The 20,150-nt window shown below is 45.4% G+C and overlaps 1 protein-coding gene across 5 annotated transcripts in view; it reads left to right on the top strand.

The window, feature by feature from the left end:
* nrxn3b (neurexin 3b) overlaps positions 1-20,150 on the top strand; it is a 610,311-nt gene that overhangs the window by 443,854 nt on the left and 146,307 nt on the right. For all 5 annotated transcript variants that reach the window (XM_036976206.1, XM_036976207.1, XM_036976208.1 and 2 more), the window contains one exon: positions 1-43. This exon is cut by the window's left edge and continues 139 nt beyond it. In XM_036976206.1, the coding sequence (XP_036832101.1) occupies positions 1-43 (43 nt within the window). The remainder of the gene's footprint in view (positions 44-20,150) is intronic.

Genomic DNA, 20,150 nt, shown 5'->3' with positions numbered 1-20,150 from the left:
CGACAGCGCTCCACGACTAGGGGACTACATCATGCTACACATCGTAAGCTATCTTTTAGACTACTATAGCTTTTGCAAGTGCCATGCTCTACAAACTGAGCCACATGGGACTAACCCTTCAGTCTACACTGTGCTCCTATCTAACCCTCGGCAGGGAGATGACATCCAGCACTACATTGTTAGTTTTACTACTAAATTGCCAGGTTTTCAGGGGCCTCGGTGTATTTACAGTGACTCCTTACTGTAGTAGTTCAAGAAATTTCCCTTCTCCCTGGTTTTAAACTGGTATTTCAGTTATTGATGCTTCTTCCTGGTTCTAAACTAATATTTCAGTTACTGATGCTTCTCTCTGGTTCTAAACTAATATTTCAGTTACTGATGCTTCTCCCTGGTTCTAAACTAATATTTCAGTTACTGATGCTTCTCCCTGGTTCTAAACTAATATTTCAGTTACTGATGCTTCTCCCTGGTTCTAAACTAATATTTCAGTTACTGATCCTTCTCCCTGGTTCTAAGCTGATAAGTACTTAATTGGCTGACTCCAGGACTAGAGTTAAACTGCTGTGATGTTTCTAAACCGTGACCCACAATGTAAATGGTTGAATCAGATCGTACGTTTCTAACAGAGGCACATCTATAATACATACATAGTACGTCCCTTGTCTTCTACAGTTATCTGTCACACATTTCTCTCACAACGAAGTGAATCTTAATAAATACTTAATAAAAACCATGTCTGTCTGACACGTGTGTGTCACTGTGTCATGGAAACCCTGTGCGAATCAGCTGTGCATCCCAACATCTCATGACGTCCTTATGCTGTTGTTGTTGTTGTTGTTTACTTATTTACATAATAATCAGAAAAGATGGCCATCGACTATAGATTTACCAAACTTCCTTGGAAAGGTGGCAGAGGAATGTGTTGATGTGGTGTGAAAGTAGTGATGTTGAGGAGAGAGGGAGACAGGGATGTAGAGAGGATACTACTGCGCCAACAGATTGAGTGCCTGTCTCTCCTTAAAGACTCCCCTCATCTCTGAAGTGAGCGTGTTGCAACGAGCTGTTGGATGTACACTGCTCCAACCTCGCCATCTGTTCACACAACATGAAGGCCATGCACCAATTTCAGCTGCTTTACAGTCTAGAGGAATGTGTGTCTGAGAGAGAGAAACAGGAGCGAGAGAGCGAGAGAGCGAGAGAGAGAGAGAGAGATAGAGAGAGAGAGAGAGAGAGGGGAGAGAGAGAGAGAGGGAGAGAGAGAGAGAAACAGCAGCGAGAGAGCGAGAGAGAGAGAGAGAGAGAGAGAGAGAGAGAGAGAGAGAGAGAAGTCAGGAAAAGAAGAGGAGTGGGGTCAGAGACGAAAATATGGAAAATGCCTCTCCTCAATTCATCTGGTTTGGTAACTGCAGAAACCTCGATAGGAAGGAAATCAAAGCATTTTTTTAAAATCAGAGCTGACTGTCTTTCTCCAGCCAAGCTTCATCTGTTTTAAATTGCCTCCAAGTTGTTAGCAGCAAAGGTTTTCATTCCTGACAGATCACAAAATAATTTATCATAAAATATAATTGTATTTTACAAATTAATGCCACAAATATTCATAGGATGCCCTCCATTTTAACACAGGCTAATAATTTCACTGATAATTCCAATCGGTCTCTCTTGTAGATTTTAAGAGATGTACTGTATATACAGTGGGGAGAACAAGTATTTGATACACTGCCGATTTAGCAAGTTTTCCTACTTACAAAGCATGTAGAGGTCTGTAATTTTAAAATCCATAAAATCACATTGTATAATTTATTTATTTATTATTATTATTTTATTACCCCCTTTTTTATCCCCAATTTCGTGGTATCCAAATGTTTTTAGTAGCTACTATCTTGTCTCATCGCTACAACTCCAGTATGGGCTCGGGAAAGACGAAGGTTGAAAGTCATGCGTCCTCCGATACACAACCCAACCAAGCCGCACTGCTTCTTAACACAGTGCGCATCCAACCCGGAAGCCAGCCACACCAATGTGTCGGAGGAAACACTGTGCACCTGGCAACCTTGGTTAGCGCGTACTGCGCCCGGCCCGCCACAGGAGTCGCTGGTGCGCGATGAGACAAGGACATCCCTACCGGCCAAGCCCTACCTAACCCAGACGACGCTAGGCCAATTGTGCGTCGCCCCACAGACCTCCCGGTCGCGGCCGGATACGACAGAGCCTGGGCGGGAACCCAGAGTCTCTGATGGCACAGCTGGCGCTGCAGTACAGCGCCCTTAACCACTGCGCCACTCGGGAGGCGCATTGTATGATTTTTAAGTAATTAATTTGCATGACATAAGTATTTGATACATCGGAAAAGCAGAACTTAATATTTGGTACAGAAACCTTTGTTTGCACTTACAGAGATCATACGTTTCCTGTAGTTCTTGATCAGGTTTGCACACACTGCAGCAGGGATTTTGGCCCACTCCTCCATACAGACCTTCTCCAGATCCTTCAGGTTTCGGGGCTGTCGCTGGGCAATAATGACTTTCAGCTCCCTCCAATGATGTTATATTGGGTTCAGGTCTGGAGACTGGCTAGGCCACTCCAGGACCTTGAGATGCTTCTTACGGAGCCACTCCTTAGTTGCCCTGGCTGTGTGTTTCGTGTCGTTGTTATGCTGGAAGACTCAGCCACGACCCATCTTCAATGCTCTTACTGAAGGAAGGAGGTGGTTGGCCAAGATCTCGCGATACATGGCCCCATCCATCCTCCACTCAATATGGTGCAGTCGTCCTGTCCCCTTTGCAGAAAAGCATCCCCAAAGAATGATGTTTCCACCTCCATGCTTCACGGTTGGGATGGTGTTCTTGGGGTTGTACTCATCCTTCTTCCTCCAAACACAGCGAGTGGAGTTTAGACCAAAAACTCTATTTTCGTCTCATCAGACCACATGACCTTCTACCATTCCTCCTCTGGATCATCCAGATGGTCATTGGCAAACTTCAGACGGGCCTGGACATGCGCTGGCTTGAGCAGGGGGAGCTTGCGTGTGCTGCAGGATTTTAATCCATGACGGCGTAGTGTATTACTAATGGTTCAGCTCTCTTCAGGTCATTGACCAGGTCCTGCCGTGTAGTTCTGGGCTGATCCCTCACCTTCCTCATGATCATTGATGTCCCACGAAGTGAGATCTTGCATGGAGCCCCAGACCGAGGGTGATTGACCATCATCTTGAACTTCTTCCATTTTCTAATAATTGCGCCAACAGTTGTTGCCTTCTCAGCAAGCTGCTTGCCTATTGTCCTGTAGCCCATCCCAGCCTTGTGCAGGTCTACAATTTTAACCCTGATGTTCTTGCACAGCTCTCTGGTCTAGACCATTGTGGAGAGGTTGGATTCTGTTTGATTGAGTGTGTGGACAGGTGTCTTTTATACAGGTAACGAGTTCAAACAGGTGCAGTTACAGGTTTTTTCGATTGCTAAACAACAGTGGACACAACTGGAGTCACATGTGCAAAACTCTAACTACAGTCTGCACTACCAACAGTCACCTGAGCTAAACAGTTCACATCACCTGCAAAACCCATTCCAAGCAACACAACTCTTAACACATGGCTCAAAACACGCTCAGTGCAGCCAAACACTATGCACAACCCTCACTGAGATAACACACACTGTCACTCAGAACACACTGAGTGTAAAAACACTAGCATCAAACACCAATACAGAAAATACAAACTTTTCATCTTTACAGTTTGAACAATTTCAGTGACTTCATACAAAGTAATATTTTCTTCAAAGAAAAGAGTGACATTCTTTCACATGATTTATTACATTTTTTAGAACATAACAATTATTTAAGGTAAATGAAAATTAGCAGTTTGCTTCAATAGTCTGTAGTAATTTACAGAATTACAGTAATGAGAAAAAAAAGGTAGAAACTAAAAGTACATACTGTAATTCGAACAAATAATTGAAGGGCTAATCCTGCCTCTCTCTAGCATCAGGCCACAGGTTTTCTTCAACATCACATCTAATGTTTTCTATTGCCATGCACCTGGGGAAGAACCTTCTGGAGTGCCTTATCCATCCCTGGCAGTCCTCTGGACTCGTGTCCTCACATCCGGCACGCATGGCTTCCAAAAGAGACATTTGGTCATGTGGGTGGTGACCAAACACTTTCCACCTCCAGGCAGAGAAAAACACCTCTATTGGGTTGAGGAAGGGTGAATATGCAGGCAGGTACAAAACCATAGATCTGTGATGTGCTGCGAACCAATCTGTGACAGCTGCAGAGTGGTGAAAAGCAACGTTATCGCAAACTATGACAAAAACTTGGGGGTTTCTTACTGGCTCCCCCTGTTCTGCTGGCACTAGCTGAGCATAGAGCGGTTCTAGGAAAGCTATAAGCCTTTCTGTGTTGTATGGGCCAATGAGTGGTGTGTTGAGAAGCAAACCATCATTGGCCATTGCAGCACACATGGTGATATTTCCCCCCCTTTGGCCTGGAACCTCCACAGTGGCCCTTTGACCTATAATATTCCTTCCTCTGCGCCGTGTTTTGGCAAGGTTAAATCCAGCTTCATCGATAAATACAAATTAATGTGGTCTTTCCAGTGCTTCCACCTCCATTACTCTCTGAAAAACAGTAAGTGCACAGTTTTACTGTAGAAATGCTAGTGTTTTTTTTTTACTGTAAATATTTTGTATAGCTGTGTACGTAACCTCAGACGTCTTACCTTGACATATTGGTATCTTTGCTCTTTTACCCGTTCACTGTTTCTCTCGAACGGTACAATGTATAACTGTTTCATTGTAACTTGGTGTTTCTTTAGGACTCGAGCAATAGTTGTTGTGCTGACAGAATTAACATGTTCAAATATATCATTATCAGCCAGCACTCTATCTTGAATCTCCCGCAGTTTTATTGCATTGTTGACAACAACCATGTCAACAATAGCATTTTCCTGCGCATCTGAAAATATTTTTCCTCTGCCACTGTGGATCTTTGCAGATTGGGTTGCACCCTCAACCCTGCCTCTCTCAATGAGAGACCATGGTTCACGACATGGTCTATAAGTGTAGCCCTTATTTCATCTGAAATAACAGCTCTTTGTCTTCTTTGTCTTCCTCCACGCATCCGCCCTCTCCCTGCCACCCTTCTCCCTCCACGAACCCATCTTCCTTGTTCCATTTCCAAAATGAGTCTTTCTGAGCTCTACCTATATATACTGTAATATGTGTGTGTGTTCACTAACAAGTCTAAAACAAGACACCTGCTTAGCCTTTCAGCTGAAATTGCAATCAGCAGTGTTTGAAAGGCACAAGGCTGAAATCTATTCCGTTTTGAATGTGTGGTTCACAGTTTTGACAGCAGTGTGTTAGCATTTGAACAAAGTGCTGTAAATCCACAGTGTTGTGCAGGTTGTGGTTAAAGTCATGGGATAAGTGTGTAGAGTTTTGAAAACTGTGTTCAAGCAATGAAAAACGAACTAGAGTTTGGTCCACATGAACTGCTGCTGTGCAGACTGTAGTTAGAGTTTTGCACATGTGACTCCAGGTGTGTCCACTGTCGTTTAGCAATCGAAAAAAAAACTGTAATACAGGTAATGAGTGGAGAACAGGAGGGCTTCTTAAAGAAAACCTAAAATAGTTGTTTTCCCCACTGTATTTACATCCTATAATGGTTGAATGGAAATGTCAGCAAATTGTTGTAGAATAGAATTGGTTCTCAATGACTTACGTAAAGGTTAGATAAGAATGACCTTAGCTCATTGATAGCCCAAGACCTCCAAACACAGTGCCTTCAATAAAGCCATTATCCATCCATGATCCATTATAGATAATTATTCAAAATGGCAGCTGCTGCTCAATCAAATAGAAAAGGGTACAAGTATTACAGTGTCTGTGCTTGTCTCTGTGTGTGCGCGAGTGCACGTGTGTGTGTGTGTGCATGTGCACATGCGTGTCCGTATGTGTGTGCGTGCATGTGCGTGTGCGCTTGTGTGTGTTCGTGCATGTGCGTGTGTGTGTGTGCGTGCATGTGCGTGTGCGCTTGTGTGTGTGCGTGTGTGTGCATGTGTGTGTGTGTGTGTGCGTGTGCGCGTGTGTGTGTGTGTGTGCATGTGTGTGCGTGGGTGTGCGTGTGTGTGTGTGTGTGTGTGTGTGTGTGTGTGCGTGTGTGCGTGTGTGTGTGTGTGTGTGTGCGCGCAGTGACCAGACTAAAGTCTAACCAAAGGTCTTCCCCAATTATCCAGCCCCTCAGGGATCCTTTAGCCTTTAGGACAGTAAGCTGATGTTGTTGTAGGATCAGCCGCGGTGCAACAGCACACAGTAGGACTTGAAGATTAACTAGCTACCATGGCCGAGACATGGTCGAGACATGGTCGAGACATGGCCGAGACATGGTCGAGACATGGTCGAGACATGGCCGAGACATGGCCGAGACATGGCCGAGACATGGTCGAGACATGGTCGAGACATGGTCGAGACATGGCCGACAGGGCTCTGTGGGACTGCTCTTTGGAGCTGATAGGTTTATAATGAGAACGAAGAATGGAATTGGAAAAGGTACAGAGAACAGGCGTTATCTGGTTTTTAAGTCATTGGAGTCACGCAAACTATTAATTACGTTGTATTTCTGTAATCCTCTAATCTTTAAAGCATCTGTTTGTATTATGCCTTGATATTATACAAAAGCTGTTGGTACCATAGAAATAGGAAATAAATATCCCGTTGTGGTCGTTCTAGTCATTCTATTTCTATGTTTCTGTACAAGTAACATCTGATGTAATGGTATATTTTTTTATTATTATTATAATTTTTTGCTTGATGATTTGGGTAGCAGTAATGACAGGTTCTTATAAAGAGAGTAAAGATTCAAAGGCCTAATTTTAATCACTCTCTCTCTCCGCCTCTCGCTCACTCTTTCTCTCTCCATCTCTCTCTCTCACTCTCTGTCTCTGAACAGCTAGCTCAAGGCTTGTTTTGGTCGAGCTGAAATTATCACATTGTTTCTTATCCAGTTTGTCTAATAATCTAATAAAATGGACGATTTAAATGGCTGAGCTCTAGGACGCTCTGAATAATTCCCTCATTATAGACTAGAGAACCGTTAATACCCATTTTTCTCAAATTGGTATAGACCGTTTAAGGACTACTGCTTATGCAAAGCATAAAACAGAAAAGCACTGAGCGTTTCCGTAGTTACAGAGGCTCCAGCCAAGAAGCTTATGTATTAACACTTTGATAACAACAGCTCAGAGTTTTATAACAGCACAGCAACACTTTAAAATTAACTGTTTAAAAAGTGATTAAACCTACCGCGAGGAATCACCGGTGAAGCGCTATAACTTGTAGCATGCTCTCTGCGTGTTGTGGTGTGTTCTAGAAGATTGTATAAGCACTGTACTGGATGTCCCCTCTCCTCTTAAACCCATAATAAAGCCCCCTGCAGCCCAGGGACTGATGTGTTGCTAGTGACTCACACAGTATCACGCCAGGGAATGTAGATAGCTGCAGGTAAAGCTTACCCAGGACATGCCACACAGACAGAGAGGAAGAGGGAGAGGGAGAGGGAGAGGGAGAGGGAGAGGGAGAGTATACCTCGGCACTAAATCCTTTTGAGACATAGTCTAAAAAAAGATGGGTATTTCTGTGCACGTTGGTGTTCAGATGTCTCGGTGTTGTGATGAGGGACGTATCTTTTGGTGTATATAGTGTTGGATTCTGGAGTAAACTTTTAAAATTTCTATACAAGAGACATGATACAGTAGATCAGAAGTAATACTATAGTACCTGAGGAGTGATAGAGAATGGTTGTTACATCAGTAGTGATAGAGAATGGTTGGTACATCAGTAATGCTATAGTATCTGGGGGGTGATAGAGAATGGTTGTTACATCAGAAGTTAATGGTTATCTGTAGGAGACAGATGGCTTTGGAATGTGCTGGGTGGACAGGAGGCAGTCACAGGAATACTATAGGTGATACCGGTGGAGAGTTTTGGATTAGACATCAAGGGGGTTGAGGTCAGGTGACCTTAAGGGAGAAGGAATGGTTTATTAACACATCACTTCCTCTTCCTGTCGGACCATAACATATGGAAGGACTGGAGAGGAGGAGGAGTGCCTAAATTGGAGTAAATATACCTTGTGGTGGTGGAAACATGATGTCTGAATGCAGCTGTATCGACACTTTGGGAAGAATTAAACTTGGTTAAGCTTCTCTAGCGTCCATTGAGTTATTTACTCTGAAAATAAGAACCTAACAATAGTCAATAAATAGACCATGTTGGACAGGGCTTTATTTGGTTATATTTGTTTCCATTACGTATTTCTATCTGTTGTCTGCATGAGCCAAACCCATAGGTTCCTCGTCACATACATCACTGATAGGCTGTTTCAACACACACTCCTCCCATCTTCTCCTCTCCTATCTTCCTCGCCTCTCCTGCTCTTCTTCCCTCAACTCCTCTCCTCCCTGACACCTCTAAAACTTCAACATACACTGTCTCGCCCTCCCTCCCATTCTCCCTTCCTCCCTCCTGCCCTCCCTCCCTATCTCTCTCTCTCCCTCCCTCCCATTCTCCCTCCCTCCCATTCTCCCTCTCTCCCATTCTCCCTCCCATTCTCCCTCCCTCCCAGTCTCTCTCCCACCCTTCCAAGGAGCCTTCAGATCCAGCATACAGTACCAGGCAATCAGACAGGCTTTTTAATGCTGCAATCGCACAATGAATTCCATTACCCGCTTGAGCCTCCCCACTTTGATTCAGATGGAAAAAGTTGTGGGTAATTGAAAAGCCCATTCCAGACAAGAGAACATGCATCCTATTGTGTAGAAACGGCTAGCTGGAGCTCGTCTGAGAGGTCGGCTGTGAATGCCATCACTTGCTAGTAGTTAATGCTGATTGCTTAGGTTCTGCTCACAACAGATTTAGAACATGATGTTGAGGCCCTGGGTGACTAGGTTGGCTGGATTATTTGCACTGTTTTGGACCTTACTTTGACACCGCCTGGAATGGAGGTCCTAGATGCCAGGAAGCTTGGCCCCAGTGATGTACTGGGCAGTACGCACTATCCTTTGTAGTGCCTTGCGGTCGGAGGCGGAGCAGTTGCTATACCAGACAGTTATTCAACCGTCAGGTTTTTCCTAGCCACCGTGCTTCTCATCATCATCACATTTATAAAAATAGCCCTTCGTACATCAGCTGATATCTCAAAGTGCTGTACAGAAACCCAGCCTAAAACCCCAAACAGCAAGCAATGCAGGTGTTGAAGCACATTGGCTAGGAAAAACTCCCTAGAAAGGCCAAAACCTAGGAAGAAACATAGAGAGGAGCCAGGCTATGAGGGGTGGCCAGTCCTCTTCTGGCTGTGCCGGGTGGAGAGTATAACTGAATATGGCCAACATGGTCTGGGACAGGTAGCACGTCCGGTGAACAGGTCAGGATTCCATAGCCGCAGGCAGAACAGTTGAAACTGGAACAGCAGCACGGCCAGGTGGACTGGGGACAGCAAGGAGTCATCATGCCAGATAGTCCTGAGGCATGGTCCTAGGGCTCAGGTCCTCCGAGAGAGAGAAAGAAAGAGAGAAAGAGAGAATTAGAGAGAGCATACTTAAATTCACACAGGATACCGGATAAGACAGGAGAAGTACTCCAGATATAACAAACTGACCCTAGCCCCCTGACACATAAACTACTGCAGCATAAATACTGGAGGCTGAGACAGGAGGGGTCAGGAGACATTGTGGCCCCATCCGATGATACCCCCGGACAAGACCAAACAGGAAGGATATAACCCCACCCACTTTGCCAAAGCACAGCCCCCACACAACTAGAGGAATATCTTCAACCACCAACTTACTATCCTGAGACAAGGCCGAGAGTAGCCCAGAAAGATCTCCGCCACGGCACAACCCAAGGGGGGGCGCCATCCCAGACAGGAAGATCACATCAGTGACTCAACCTACTCAAGTGACGCACCAATCCTAGGGTCGGCATGAAAGAGCACCAGTAGGCCAGTGACTCAGCCCCTGTAATAGGGTTAGAGGCAGAGAATCCCAGTGGAAAGAGGGGAACTGGCCAGGCCGAGACAGCAAGGGCGGTTCGTTGCTCCAGAGCCTTTCCGTTCACCTTCACACACTCCTGGGCCAGACTATACTCAATCATATGACCCACTGAAGAGATGAGACTTCTACACCTGCATTGCTTGCTGTTTGTGGTTTTAGGCTGGGTTTCTGTACAGCACTTTGAGATATCAGCTGATTTAAGAAGGGCCATATAAATACATTTGATTTGATTTGATCACACAGTCATCTGGAACATCTGATGCTGTCATGTATGCTTCAGTGTTGCTTGCCTCGAAGCGAGCACAGAAGATATTTAGTTCATCTAGTAGGCTTGTGTCACTGGGCAGCTTGTGGCTGTGCTTCCCTTTGTAGTCTGTATAGTTTGCAAGCCCTGCCACATCTGACGAGCGTCGGAGCCGGTGTTGTACAATGTAGTGAATAGGGTGTAATTTTGGAACCGTCAGTGATATCAGGGGGATAAAATGAGAGGCACACAGGGCCGGTTGACCTGGTGTGTGTGTGTATGTATGTGCGTGTGTTTGTGTAGGATGTATTGGTCTATATTGAGGTTACAGTACCTCAGTGGAATAGATCAGCATTGGCATGGTTATTACTCATGAGCCTGATATCATCAGTCTCTGTAATATTACTCTTTCATATCCTTTTCTCTCCAAGGAAATATGGAGAGAGATTGCAATATACTAACTTTAACTGTATAAAAGCCTGTGCAGCTGTTTCAGAAGACATCACTGCATGATCCATGTTATACTGACTTGACATAGCCTCTGAGGTAGATGAATGATGGCAGTACATTTGTATTGAGGTAGATGAGTGATGGCAGTCCATTTGTATTGAGGTAGATGAGTGATGGCAGTGCATTTGTATTGAGGTACATGAGTGATGGCAGTCCATTTGTACTGAGGTAGATGAGTGATGGCAGTCCATTTGTATCGAGGTAGATGAGTGATGGCAGTCCATTTGTATTGAGGTAGATGAGTGATGGCATTCCATTTGTATTGAGGTAGATGAGTGATGGCAGTACATTTGTACTGAGGTGTGTAAGTGATGGCAGTCCATTTGTATTGAGGTAGATGAGTGATGGCAGTCCATTTGTATTGAGGTACATGAGTGATGGCAGTCCATTTGTATTGAGGTAGATGAGTGATGGCAATCCATTTGTATTGAGGTAGATGAGTGATGGCAGTCCATTTGTATTGAGGTAGATGAGTGATGGCAGTCCATTTGTATTGAGGTACATGAGTGATGGCAGTCCATTTGTATTGAGGTAGATGAGTGATGGCAGTCCATTTGTACTGAGGTAGATGAGTTATGGCAGTCCATTTGTATTGAGGTGATTGAGTGATGGCAGTCCATTTGTATGATCATCAGCTAAATATCACTCATATAGAATGAAACTAGGCCTTTGTCATGTGACTGAGTGTTAATGTTGGCTGTGACAGCAGTGCCACTCTGGTGTTGACATAGAGGATATTATGGAACTGGGACATGGGATTTGGGCACCGTGTTGATCAATAATTGAAGACGTTGTTCGGCAGCCAACCATCCTTTTCTCTATCCTCCTGAAACATTCCCACACACTCTCCAGCCGTGTTGTCTGACGCTATCGCTACGGAGACCTTATGCTCTTAGAGTCACACATACAAACACGTTGTTTACCAGAACGTGTCTCAAACACAAACACAGCGGAACTGCGGTACTGACACTCCAAACATGATCTGAGGGTTCCAAGGGGAGATGTGGCTTTCAGTCAAACAACCCCGACACCAATGCACTCTGGGAAAGGTAATATAGCATGCTGAGTCTGCCAACTTCTCCAGGAGAGCGAGAGAGCGAGCGAGAGAGATAATTACGTTGTTTCCCCCTGGTTCTGGCCCCAGCCCTACGCAAGTCCCCTCTATCTACATGTTCATGGTCCAAGATGAAAACAGTTCAAAGTGAAACACAGTGTCTGTTTTTTTTACTTTGCATTGCTCTTCGACAACATGGTGGACAGATGGCTGTGTTCCAAAGCAGCTCTGTTGTAAATGCATGACTTCACATTACCTTTAGTAGGAGAGGGAGGGAGGGAGGGAGGGAGGGAGGGAGGGAGGGAGGGAGGGAGGGAGGGAGGGAGGGAGGGAGGGAGGGAGGGAGGGAAGTAGGTGAAGATTGAGTAAGAAGAGGGGGAGAAAGGGAGAGAAAGAGAAGAAGAAAGAGACAGAAGGAAGGATCAATCAATCAATAATTTGAATGTATTTATAAAGCCCTTCGTACATCAGCTGATATCTCAAAGTGCTGTACAGAAACCCAGCCTAAAACCCCAAACAGCAAGCAATGCAGGTGTAGAAGCACGGTGGCTAGGAAACACTCCCTAGAAAGGCCGGAACCTAGGAAGAAACCTAGAGTGGAACCAGGCTACGTGTGGTGGCCAGTCCTCTTCTGGCTGTGCCGGGTGGAGATAATAACAGAACATGGCCAAGATGTTCAAAAATGACCAGCATCACCCCCAAAGGACAGGAAGATCACCCAACCCGGACAGGAAGATCACATCAGTGACTCAACCCACTCAAGTGGTGTACCCCTCCTAGGGACGGTACGGAAGAGCACCAGTTAGCCAGTGACTCAGCCCCTGTAATAAATAGGGTTAAAGGCAGAGAATCCCAGTGGAGAGAGAGGAATCGGCCAGGCAGAGACAGCAAAGGCAGTTTGTTTCTCCAGTGCCTTTCCGTTCACCTTCACACACCTGGGCCAGAATACAGTCGATCATAGGACCTACTGAAGAGATGAGTCTTCAATAAAGACTTAAAGATCGAGACCGAGTCTGCGTCGCTCACAGGATGGAAATATATGAGTAAATTCAGGATCAGACTAGCCTCGGTGGATGTGTGTTGGCACCATAGATAGGCCACTGAATTTCAAATTTAACTACTACTTTGTTATTTTGTCAAGTAGTGTTGTTGTCCCTCTTAGAGACAGGATGAGACACAGCCATGCAATCTCAATAGACAAATATTGGCAGTAGAATGGTCTTATTGAAGAGTTTCAGTGACTTTCAACATGGCACCGTTATAGGGTGTAACCTTTCCAACAAGTCAGTTTGTCAGATTTCTACCTCGCTAGAGCTGCCCCGGTCGACTGGAAGTGCTGTTATTATGAAGTGGAAATGTCCAGGGGCAACAACGGCTCAGCCGTGAACTGGTAGGCCACACAAGCTCACAGAACGGGACCGCCGACGAACGTCTGTCCTCGGTTGCAACACTCACTACAGAGATCCAAACTGCCTCTAGAAGCAACAACAGCACAAGAACTGTTCGTCGGGAGCTTCATGAAATGGGTTTCCATGGTCGAGCAACCGCACACAAGCCTAAGATCACCATGCACAGTGCCAAGTGTCGGCTGGAGTGGTGTAAAGTTCACCACCATTGGACTCTGGAACAGTGGAAACACATTATCTGTAGTGATGAAACAAGCTTCACCATCTGACAGTCTGACAGACGAATCTGGGTTTGGTGGATGCCATGAGAACGTTACCTGCCCCAATGCGTAGCAAAAATGTTGGTGAAGGAAGAAAAATGGTCTGGGACTATTTTCTATTGTTCGGGCTAAGCCCCAAAAATGTCAACGCTACAGCATACAATGACATTCTAGATCATTCTCTGCTTCCAACTTTGTGGCAACAGTTTGGGGAAGGCCCTTTCCTGTTTCAGCATGACAGTGCTCTTGTTCACAAAGCGAGTCCATACAGAAATGGTTTGTCGGGATCGGTTTTGAAGAACATGACTGGCCGGCACAGAGCCCTGACCTCAACCACATTAAACAACTTTGGGATGAATTGGAATGCATACTGCGAGCCAGGCCTAATTGCCCAACATCAGTACCCAACCTCACTAATGCTCGTGGCTGAATGGCAGCAAGTTCCCGCGGCAATGTACCAACATTTAGTGGAAAGGCTTCCCCGACGAGTGGATGGGGGGACCAACTGCCCAGGATTTTGGAATGAGATGTTCTGCAATACTCTTCATCATTTTGTGTACTGTACATCCCAGCTGATCAATTCACTTCTCTTCTCTGTATAAGGTATCAGCTCTATGAGTCTCAGAGTAACTGTTGTAAATCCCAGTGCATCTGACACTCATCAGTAGCAAGGTTAAACTGACAGACAGGATGACACTCCTCTCACAGATCAAAACTCTAAACTTTGTCTAGAGAAAGACGTCAAGCCTGCGGCTATTTTCTCATTTCCTCTGTGTACGTCTGAATCTGTTAGTCTGTTAGTCAGTGTGATTGATGAGACGCCTGCTCTGACCAGATGAGTAATGAAAGATCACAGGGCCGTGGGATCGATATGCCAGGCAGCTTTTCAGACACAAAGCTAGGTGCCATATCACCGCCAGAGACACCCCTAAATCCCTTCACAGCTCTCTCTCTGTCTCTGTCGCCTTCGGTAGCCTCGGCAGCAAAGTGTGGAACAGACGATCGAGCATGCCACTATCCACATCGACCGTGCTGTAGTGGACCGGGTCGAGAGCTTCAAGTTCCTCGGTGTCCACATCACTAAGGAATTAACATGGTCCACACACACCAACACAGTCGTGAAGAAGGCACAACAACACCTCTTTGGCCTCAGGTTCAACCAAAAGAATTTGGCATGGGCTCTCAGATCCTCAAAAATGATCCTGCTTCATCATTGAGAGTATCATGACTGGCTGTATCACTGCTTGGTATGGCAACTGCTCAGCATCTGACCTTAAGGCGCTACAGAGGGTACTGCGTACTGCCCAGTACAACACCGGGGCTGAACTTCCTGCCATCCCAGATCTAAATACCAGGCGGTGTCAGAGGAAGGCCCAACAAATTGTCAAAGACTCCAGCCACCCAAGCCGTAAACTGCTCTGTCTGCTACTACATGGCAAACGGTACCAATGCACCACGTCTGCACATAGACTTGGTAATAGTACTCCCTGTATGTAGCGATGATATTTTTACTCATTAATGTTATTTGGTATTCACTGTGTATTTATTCCTTGTGTCACTATTTCAATTTTTTATTTATTTTTTATATCTTATCTTTAACTTTGCATTGTTGGTAAAGGTAAGTAAGCATTTTACTGTTAGTCTACTCCTCTGTTCTCACCTGAGATTCTGTCGCTCCGCTCGCTGATATCGGGCTGCTGTGAGAAATACATGAAAAGAGATTCACATTTAGCAAAATTGACTGTTTCTTGGATTATCGACAAGAAAGGGATGATGAATTGCAAGTTGCTCAAGTGTTAAACTTCAACATTAGAAAATAAATCTACTGGAAAGAAGAAGAAAATCTGTCTGCTAGCTGCTTTCAATATGAGCGGCAGAGCGAGAGAGAGAGAGAGAGAGAGAGAGAGAGAGAGAGAGAGAGATAAGTGGTTTCCTCTCTAGAAAGTATTCAAAGAGGATTAAGCACCTGCTGGCGAAAGCATCAAGTTTTTCTCCCTGTCAAAAAAAAGAAGAAAGAGAAGATCAAACAGAAAAGTAAATCTCTCTCTCTCCTTCTCTCTCTCTCTCTCCTTCTCTCTCTCTCCCTCTCTCTCTCTCCTCTCTCTCTCTCTCCTTCTCTCTCTCTCTCTCTGCTTCTCTCTCTCTCCCTCTCTCTCTCTCTCTCTCCTTCTCTCTCTCTCCCTCTCTCTCTCCTCTCTCTCTCTCTCCTTCTCTCTCTCTCTCTCTGCTTCTCTCTCTCTCCTTCTCTCTCTCTCTCTCTCCTTCTCTCTCTCTCCCTCTCTCCCTCTCTCTCTCCTCTCTCTCTCTCTCCTTATCTCTCTCTCCCTCTCTCTCTCTCTCTCTCTCTCTCTCTCCGTATCTCTCTCTCTCTCTCTCTCTCTTTTTTTATTTTTATTTTTACTAAGCCGCTGGAGTTTGTGTTGATTTAATCTCCACATATTGTCTCTCAGCGTGTGTGTGTGTGTGTCTTGAGAAGAGAGAGGGAGAGAGAGAGAGAGAGAGAGAGAGAGAGAGAGAGATTGCAGCTTATTGACTCCCTGTTCAGGAAGTGCCTATACACTAGATCCCCTTGTCACTGACTCTATAGACCTCTCTTCCTCTGGCAGCCATGATAGGATGAGTCAGTGATACGCTAAGAGTGACAGATCTTAAGATGTATGATATCGATAAAGACATGACTCCCCAACCTCCTGACTCTTCCTCCCTACGTCCTCCACCATGACTTCAAAGAGAACCATTGGATTGATCCCATTGCTGGATATGTGCTATGAGGAAAGGCATTGTTCATTTATCCCCTATCATCTTTAATTTATTGATGAAAAATGTTCCAGTGGGTCAGACAACCCAGAGGAGAGAGGAGAAGGACTCAGGAGCTTTGACTTGTAGCTTCATTTCTCATGATGGTGATGTGGATCCTTCAAAAGGGCTTAATTATAATTTAAACATTAGAATATATATTATTGTGTGATGTATTGGGTCATTAACAGTACCAGTCAAAAATGTGGACACACCTACTCATTCCAGGGATTTTCTTTATTTTTTACTATTTTCTACATTGTAGAATAATCGTGAAGACATTATCACTCTGAAATAACACAAATGGAATCATGTAGTAACCAAAAAAGTGTTAAACAAATCAAAATATACAGTATATATTTTATATTTGAGATTCTTCAAAATAGCCACCCTTTGCCTTCATGACAGTTTTGCACACTCTTGGCATTCTCTCAACCAGCTTCATGAGGTGGAATTAATTAATTTCAATTAGTAGGTGTGCCTTGTTAAAAGATAATTTGTGGAATTTCGTTCCTTCTTAATGCGTTTGAGCCAATCAGTTGTGTTGTGACAAGGTAGGGGTGGTATAAATAAGATATCCCTATCTGGTTTTAAAGACCAAGTCCATTTTATGGCAACAACAGCTCAAATAAGCAAAGCATTATTATTGATGACTCTTAGGGCTGCATCGAAAATCCAATAAAATCCCCCAAATTAAATGATGGACGCAGCAATTCTCCTGTAGGCGTGATGGCTCCAAAATGTATGTTAATGCAATTTGTATAAACATGTTAATTTTGGGGGAATGTAGCCATTCCCTGCATGAATCTCTAACCCAAAGCTCCTCCCTCCCTCCCTCCCTCCCTCCCTCCCTCCCTCCCTCTCTCTCTCTCTCTCTCTCTCTCTCTCTCTCTCTCTCGCTCCCTCCCTCCCTCCCTCCCTCTCTCTCTCTCTCTCTCTCTCTCTCTCTCTCTCTCTCTCTCTCTCTCTCTCTGTCTCTCCCTCCCTCCCTCCCTCCCTCCCTCTCTCTCTGTCTCTCTCTCCCTCCCTTCCTCCCTCAATCCATACATCCATCTCTCTCATCCTTTTCGCAATCCTTCTCTCCATCCCTCTCTCCATCTCTCCCTGCATCCCCCTCTCCATTCCTCCCTCCAGCCATCTCTCATCATTCCCTGCATTAATCTCTAACCCAAAGCTCCTCCCTCCCTCCCTCTCTCTCTCTCTCTCTCTCTCTCTCTCTCTCTCTCTCTCCCTCCCTCCCTCCCTCCCTCCCTCCCTCTCTCTCTCTCTCTCTCTCTCTCTCTCTCTCTCTGTCCCTCCCTCCCTCCCTCCCTCCCTCCCTCCCTCCCTCTCCCTCCCTCCCTCCCTCCCTCCCTCCCTCCCTCCCTCCCCCCCCCCCCCCCCCTCCCTCTCTCTCTGTCTCTCTCTCCCTCCCTTCCTCCCTCAATCCATACATCCATCTCTCTCATCCTTTTCGCAATCCTTCTCTCCATCCCTCTCTCCATCTCTCCCTGCATCCCCCTCTCCATTCCTCCCTCCAGCCATCTCTCATCCTTCTCTCCATCCCTCACTCAATCACTCCCTCTATTCCCCTCTCCATCCCTCTCTCCATCCTTCTCTCCATCCTTCTCTCCATCCCTCTACCTCTCTATTCTTATATTCCTCTCATTGAGTACAGTAGTCTAATATCCATTTTTGGAACGGACCCATTTCTACGATGACTCTTTGACCTCAAGTCCCCATAGTGTTAGCCTTTATTCTTTGACAGTAGTCTAACATTTGGAGGAAATACACATGGTATTTTCTTCATTCTTCAATAGTTCTGGCCATTTTTTTCCAACAGACGTTTTGCCTGGACTGTAATCAAAGTAATGGCGACAGAGAAGTACCCGGGATGACTCATTAGGCGACATTACCGTATGTCATTACGTAACTCCCTGTGGGTCCACTTTCTGGAATAGAATTTCTCCCTGTGTCTACTTTCTGGAATATAATTTCTCCCTGTGTCTACTTTCTGGAATAGAATTTCTCCCTGTCGGTCTACATTCTGGAATTTAATTTCTCCCTGTGGGTCTACTTTCTGGAATATAATTTCTCCCTGTGGGTCTACATTCTGGAATATAATTTCTCCCTGTGGGTCTACATTCTGGAATAGAATTTCCCCCTGTGTGTTCACATTCTGGAATAGAATTTCTCCCGGTGGGTCTACTTTCTGGAATAGAATTTGTCCCTGTGGGTCTACATTCTGGAATAGAATTTCTCCCTGTGGGTTCACATTCTGGAATAGAATTTCTCCCTGTGGGTCTACTTTCTGGAATATAATTTGTCCCTGTGGGTCTACATTCTGGAATAGAATTTCTCCCTGTGGGTCTACATTCTGGAATATAATTTCTCCCATGTGGGTCTACTTTCTGGAATATAATTTCTCCCTGTCAGTCTACATTCTGGAATAGAATGTGTCCCTGTGGGTCTACATTCTGGAATAGAATTTCTCCCTGTGGGTCTACTTTCTGGAATAGAATTTCTCCCTGTCGGCCTACATTCTGGAATAGAATTTGTCCCTGTGGGTCTACATTCTGGAATATAATTTCTCCCTGTGGGTCTACATTCTGGAATAGAATTTCTCCCTGTGGGTCTACTTTCTGGAATAGAAAATTTTCCCTGTCATTCTACATTCTGGAATAGAATTTCTCCCTGTGGGTCTACATTCTGGAATAGAAATTCTCCCTGTGGGTCTCCAGTTCTTCTATCCCCCTGTGCCCTCTCTGAGGGGTTCTGTTGTGTACTGGACCTCACCTTTGTTGTGTTGTCTGCTCAACCTCACCTTTGTTGTGTTGTCTGCTCAACCTCACCTTTTTGCAAGCGGCGTGCTGCTCGGTCCCACCTCACTGTGTATGCCAGACATCCCCTCTGTCCTTCCCCAGTGAAGCGGTACACAGAGTGATCGCTGGCCTGGTGTGTCATGCAGACGGACAGAACACTGGCCCTGTGAGCTTATCTATCTTCAGGGGCTCCAGTGGACCGATGATGTCTAAACTCATCCCTGACAGATAAACTCATCCAACAGCCCCTCACATAGACTGACTGATACTTGAGCCTCTGCAGCAGCCATACAAGGGGAAGCTAGGAATGCACAGCAGCTTTGGTGGCGGGAGAGAGAGAGAGAGAGAGAGAGGGTTATTGAAGGTATGAGGTAGGGTATTGTAGTGTGAGGTAGGGAAGAGGGAAGGTTGAAGTGTAGGTTAGAGTAATGAAAGGGAGGGTTGGGTAGAGGGTCGGGTATAGGGTATAGGTAGGGTAGGGGGAAGGTTGAAGGGTAGGGTAGGGTAGGGTAGGGTATGGTAGAGGTAAGGAATTGTAGTGCAAGGTAGGGTATGGTAGGGTAGAGGTTTGGGTACAGGGTAGGGTGGTTTAGGGTAGGGTAGGGTAGATTTAAGGAATTGTAGTGTAAGGTAGGGAATAGGGAAGGTTGAAGGGTAGGTTAGAGTAATGTAGGGTAGGGTAGGGTAGGGTAGAGGGTCAGGTATAGGGTATAGGGTAAGGTAGGGTAGAGGTAAGGTATAGTAGTGTATGGTAGGGAAGGAGGGAAGGTTGAAGTGTTGGTTATAGTAATGTAGGTTAAGGTAGGGTAGGGGGTCGGGTATAGGGTATAGGATAGGGTGGGGTCGGGTATAGGGTAGGGTAGGGTCAGGTATAGAGTATAGAGTATAGGGTAGGGTAGGGTAGTGTAGGGTAGAGGTAAGTTATTGTAGTGTAAGGTAGGGAAGAGGGAAGGTTGAAGGGTAGGTTAGAGTAATGTAGGGGAGGGTCGGGTAGAGGGTCAGTTATAGGGTATAGGGTAGGGTAGGGGGAAGGT

The sequence above is a fragment of the Oncorhynchus mykiss genome, chromosome 4, assembly GCF_013265735.2.
Source record: "Oncorhynchus mykiss isolate Arlee chromosome 4, USDA_OmykA_1.1, whole genome shotgun sequence".
Classification (NCBI taxonomy): domain Eukaryota; kingdom Metazoa; phylum Chordata; class Actinopteri; order Salmoniformes; family Salmonidae; genus Oncorhynchus; species Oncorhynchus mykiss.
The sequence above is the reverse complement of the archived record's forward strand: the minus strand, read 5'-3'. Positions and strand labels throughout refer to the sequence as shown.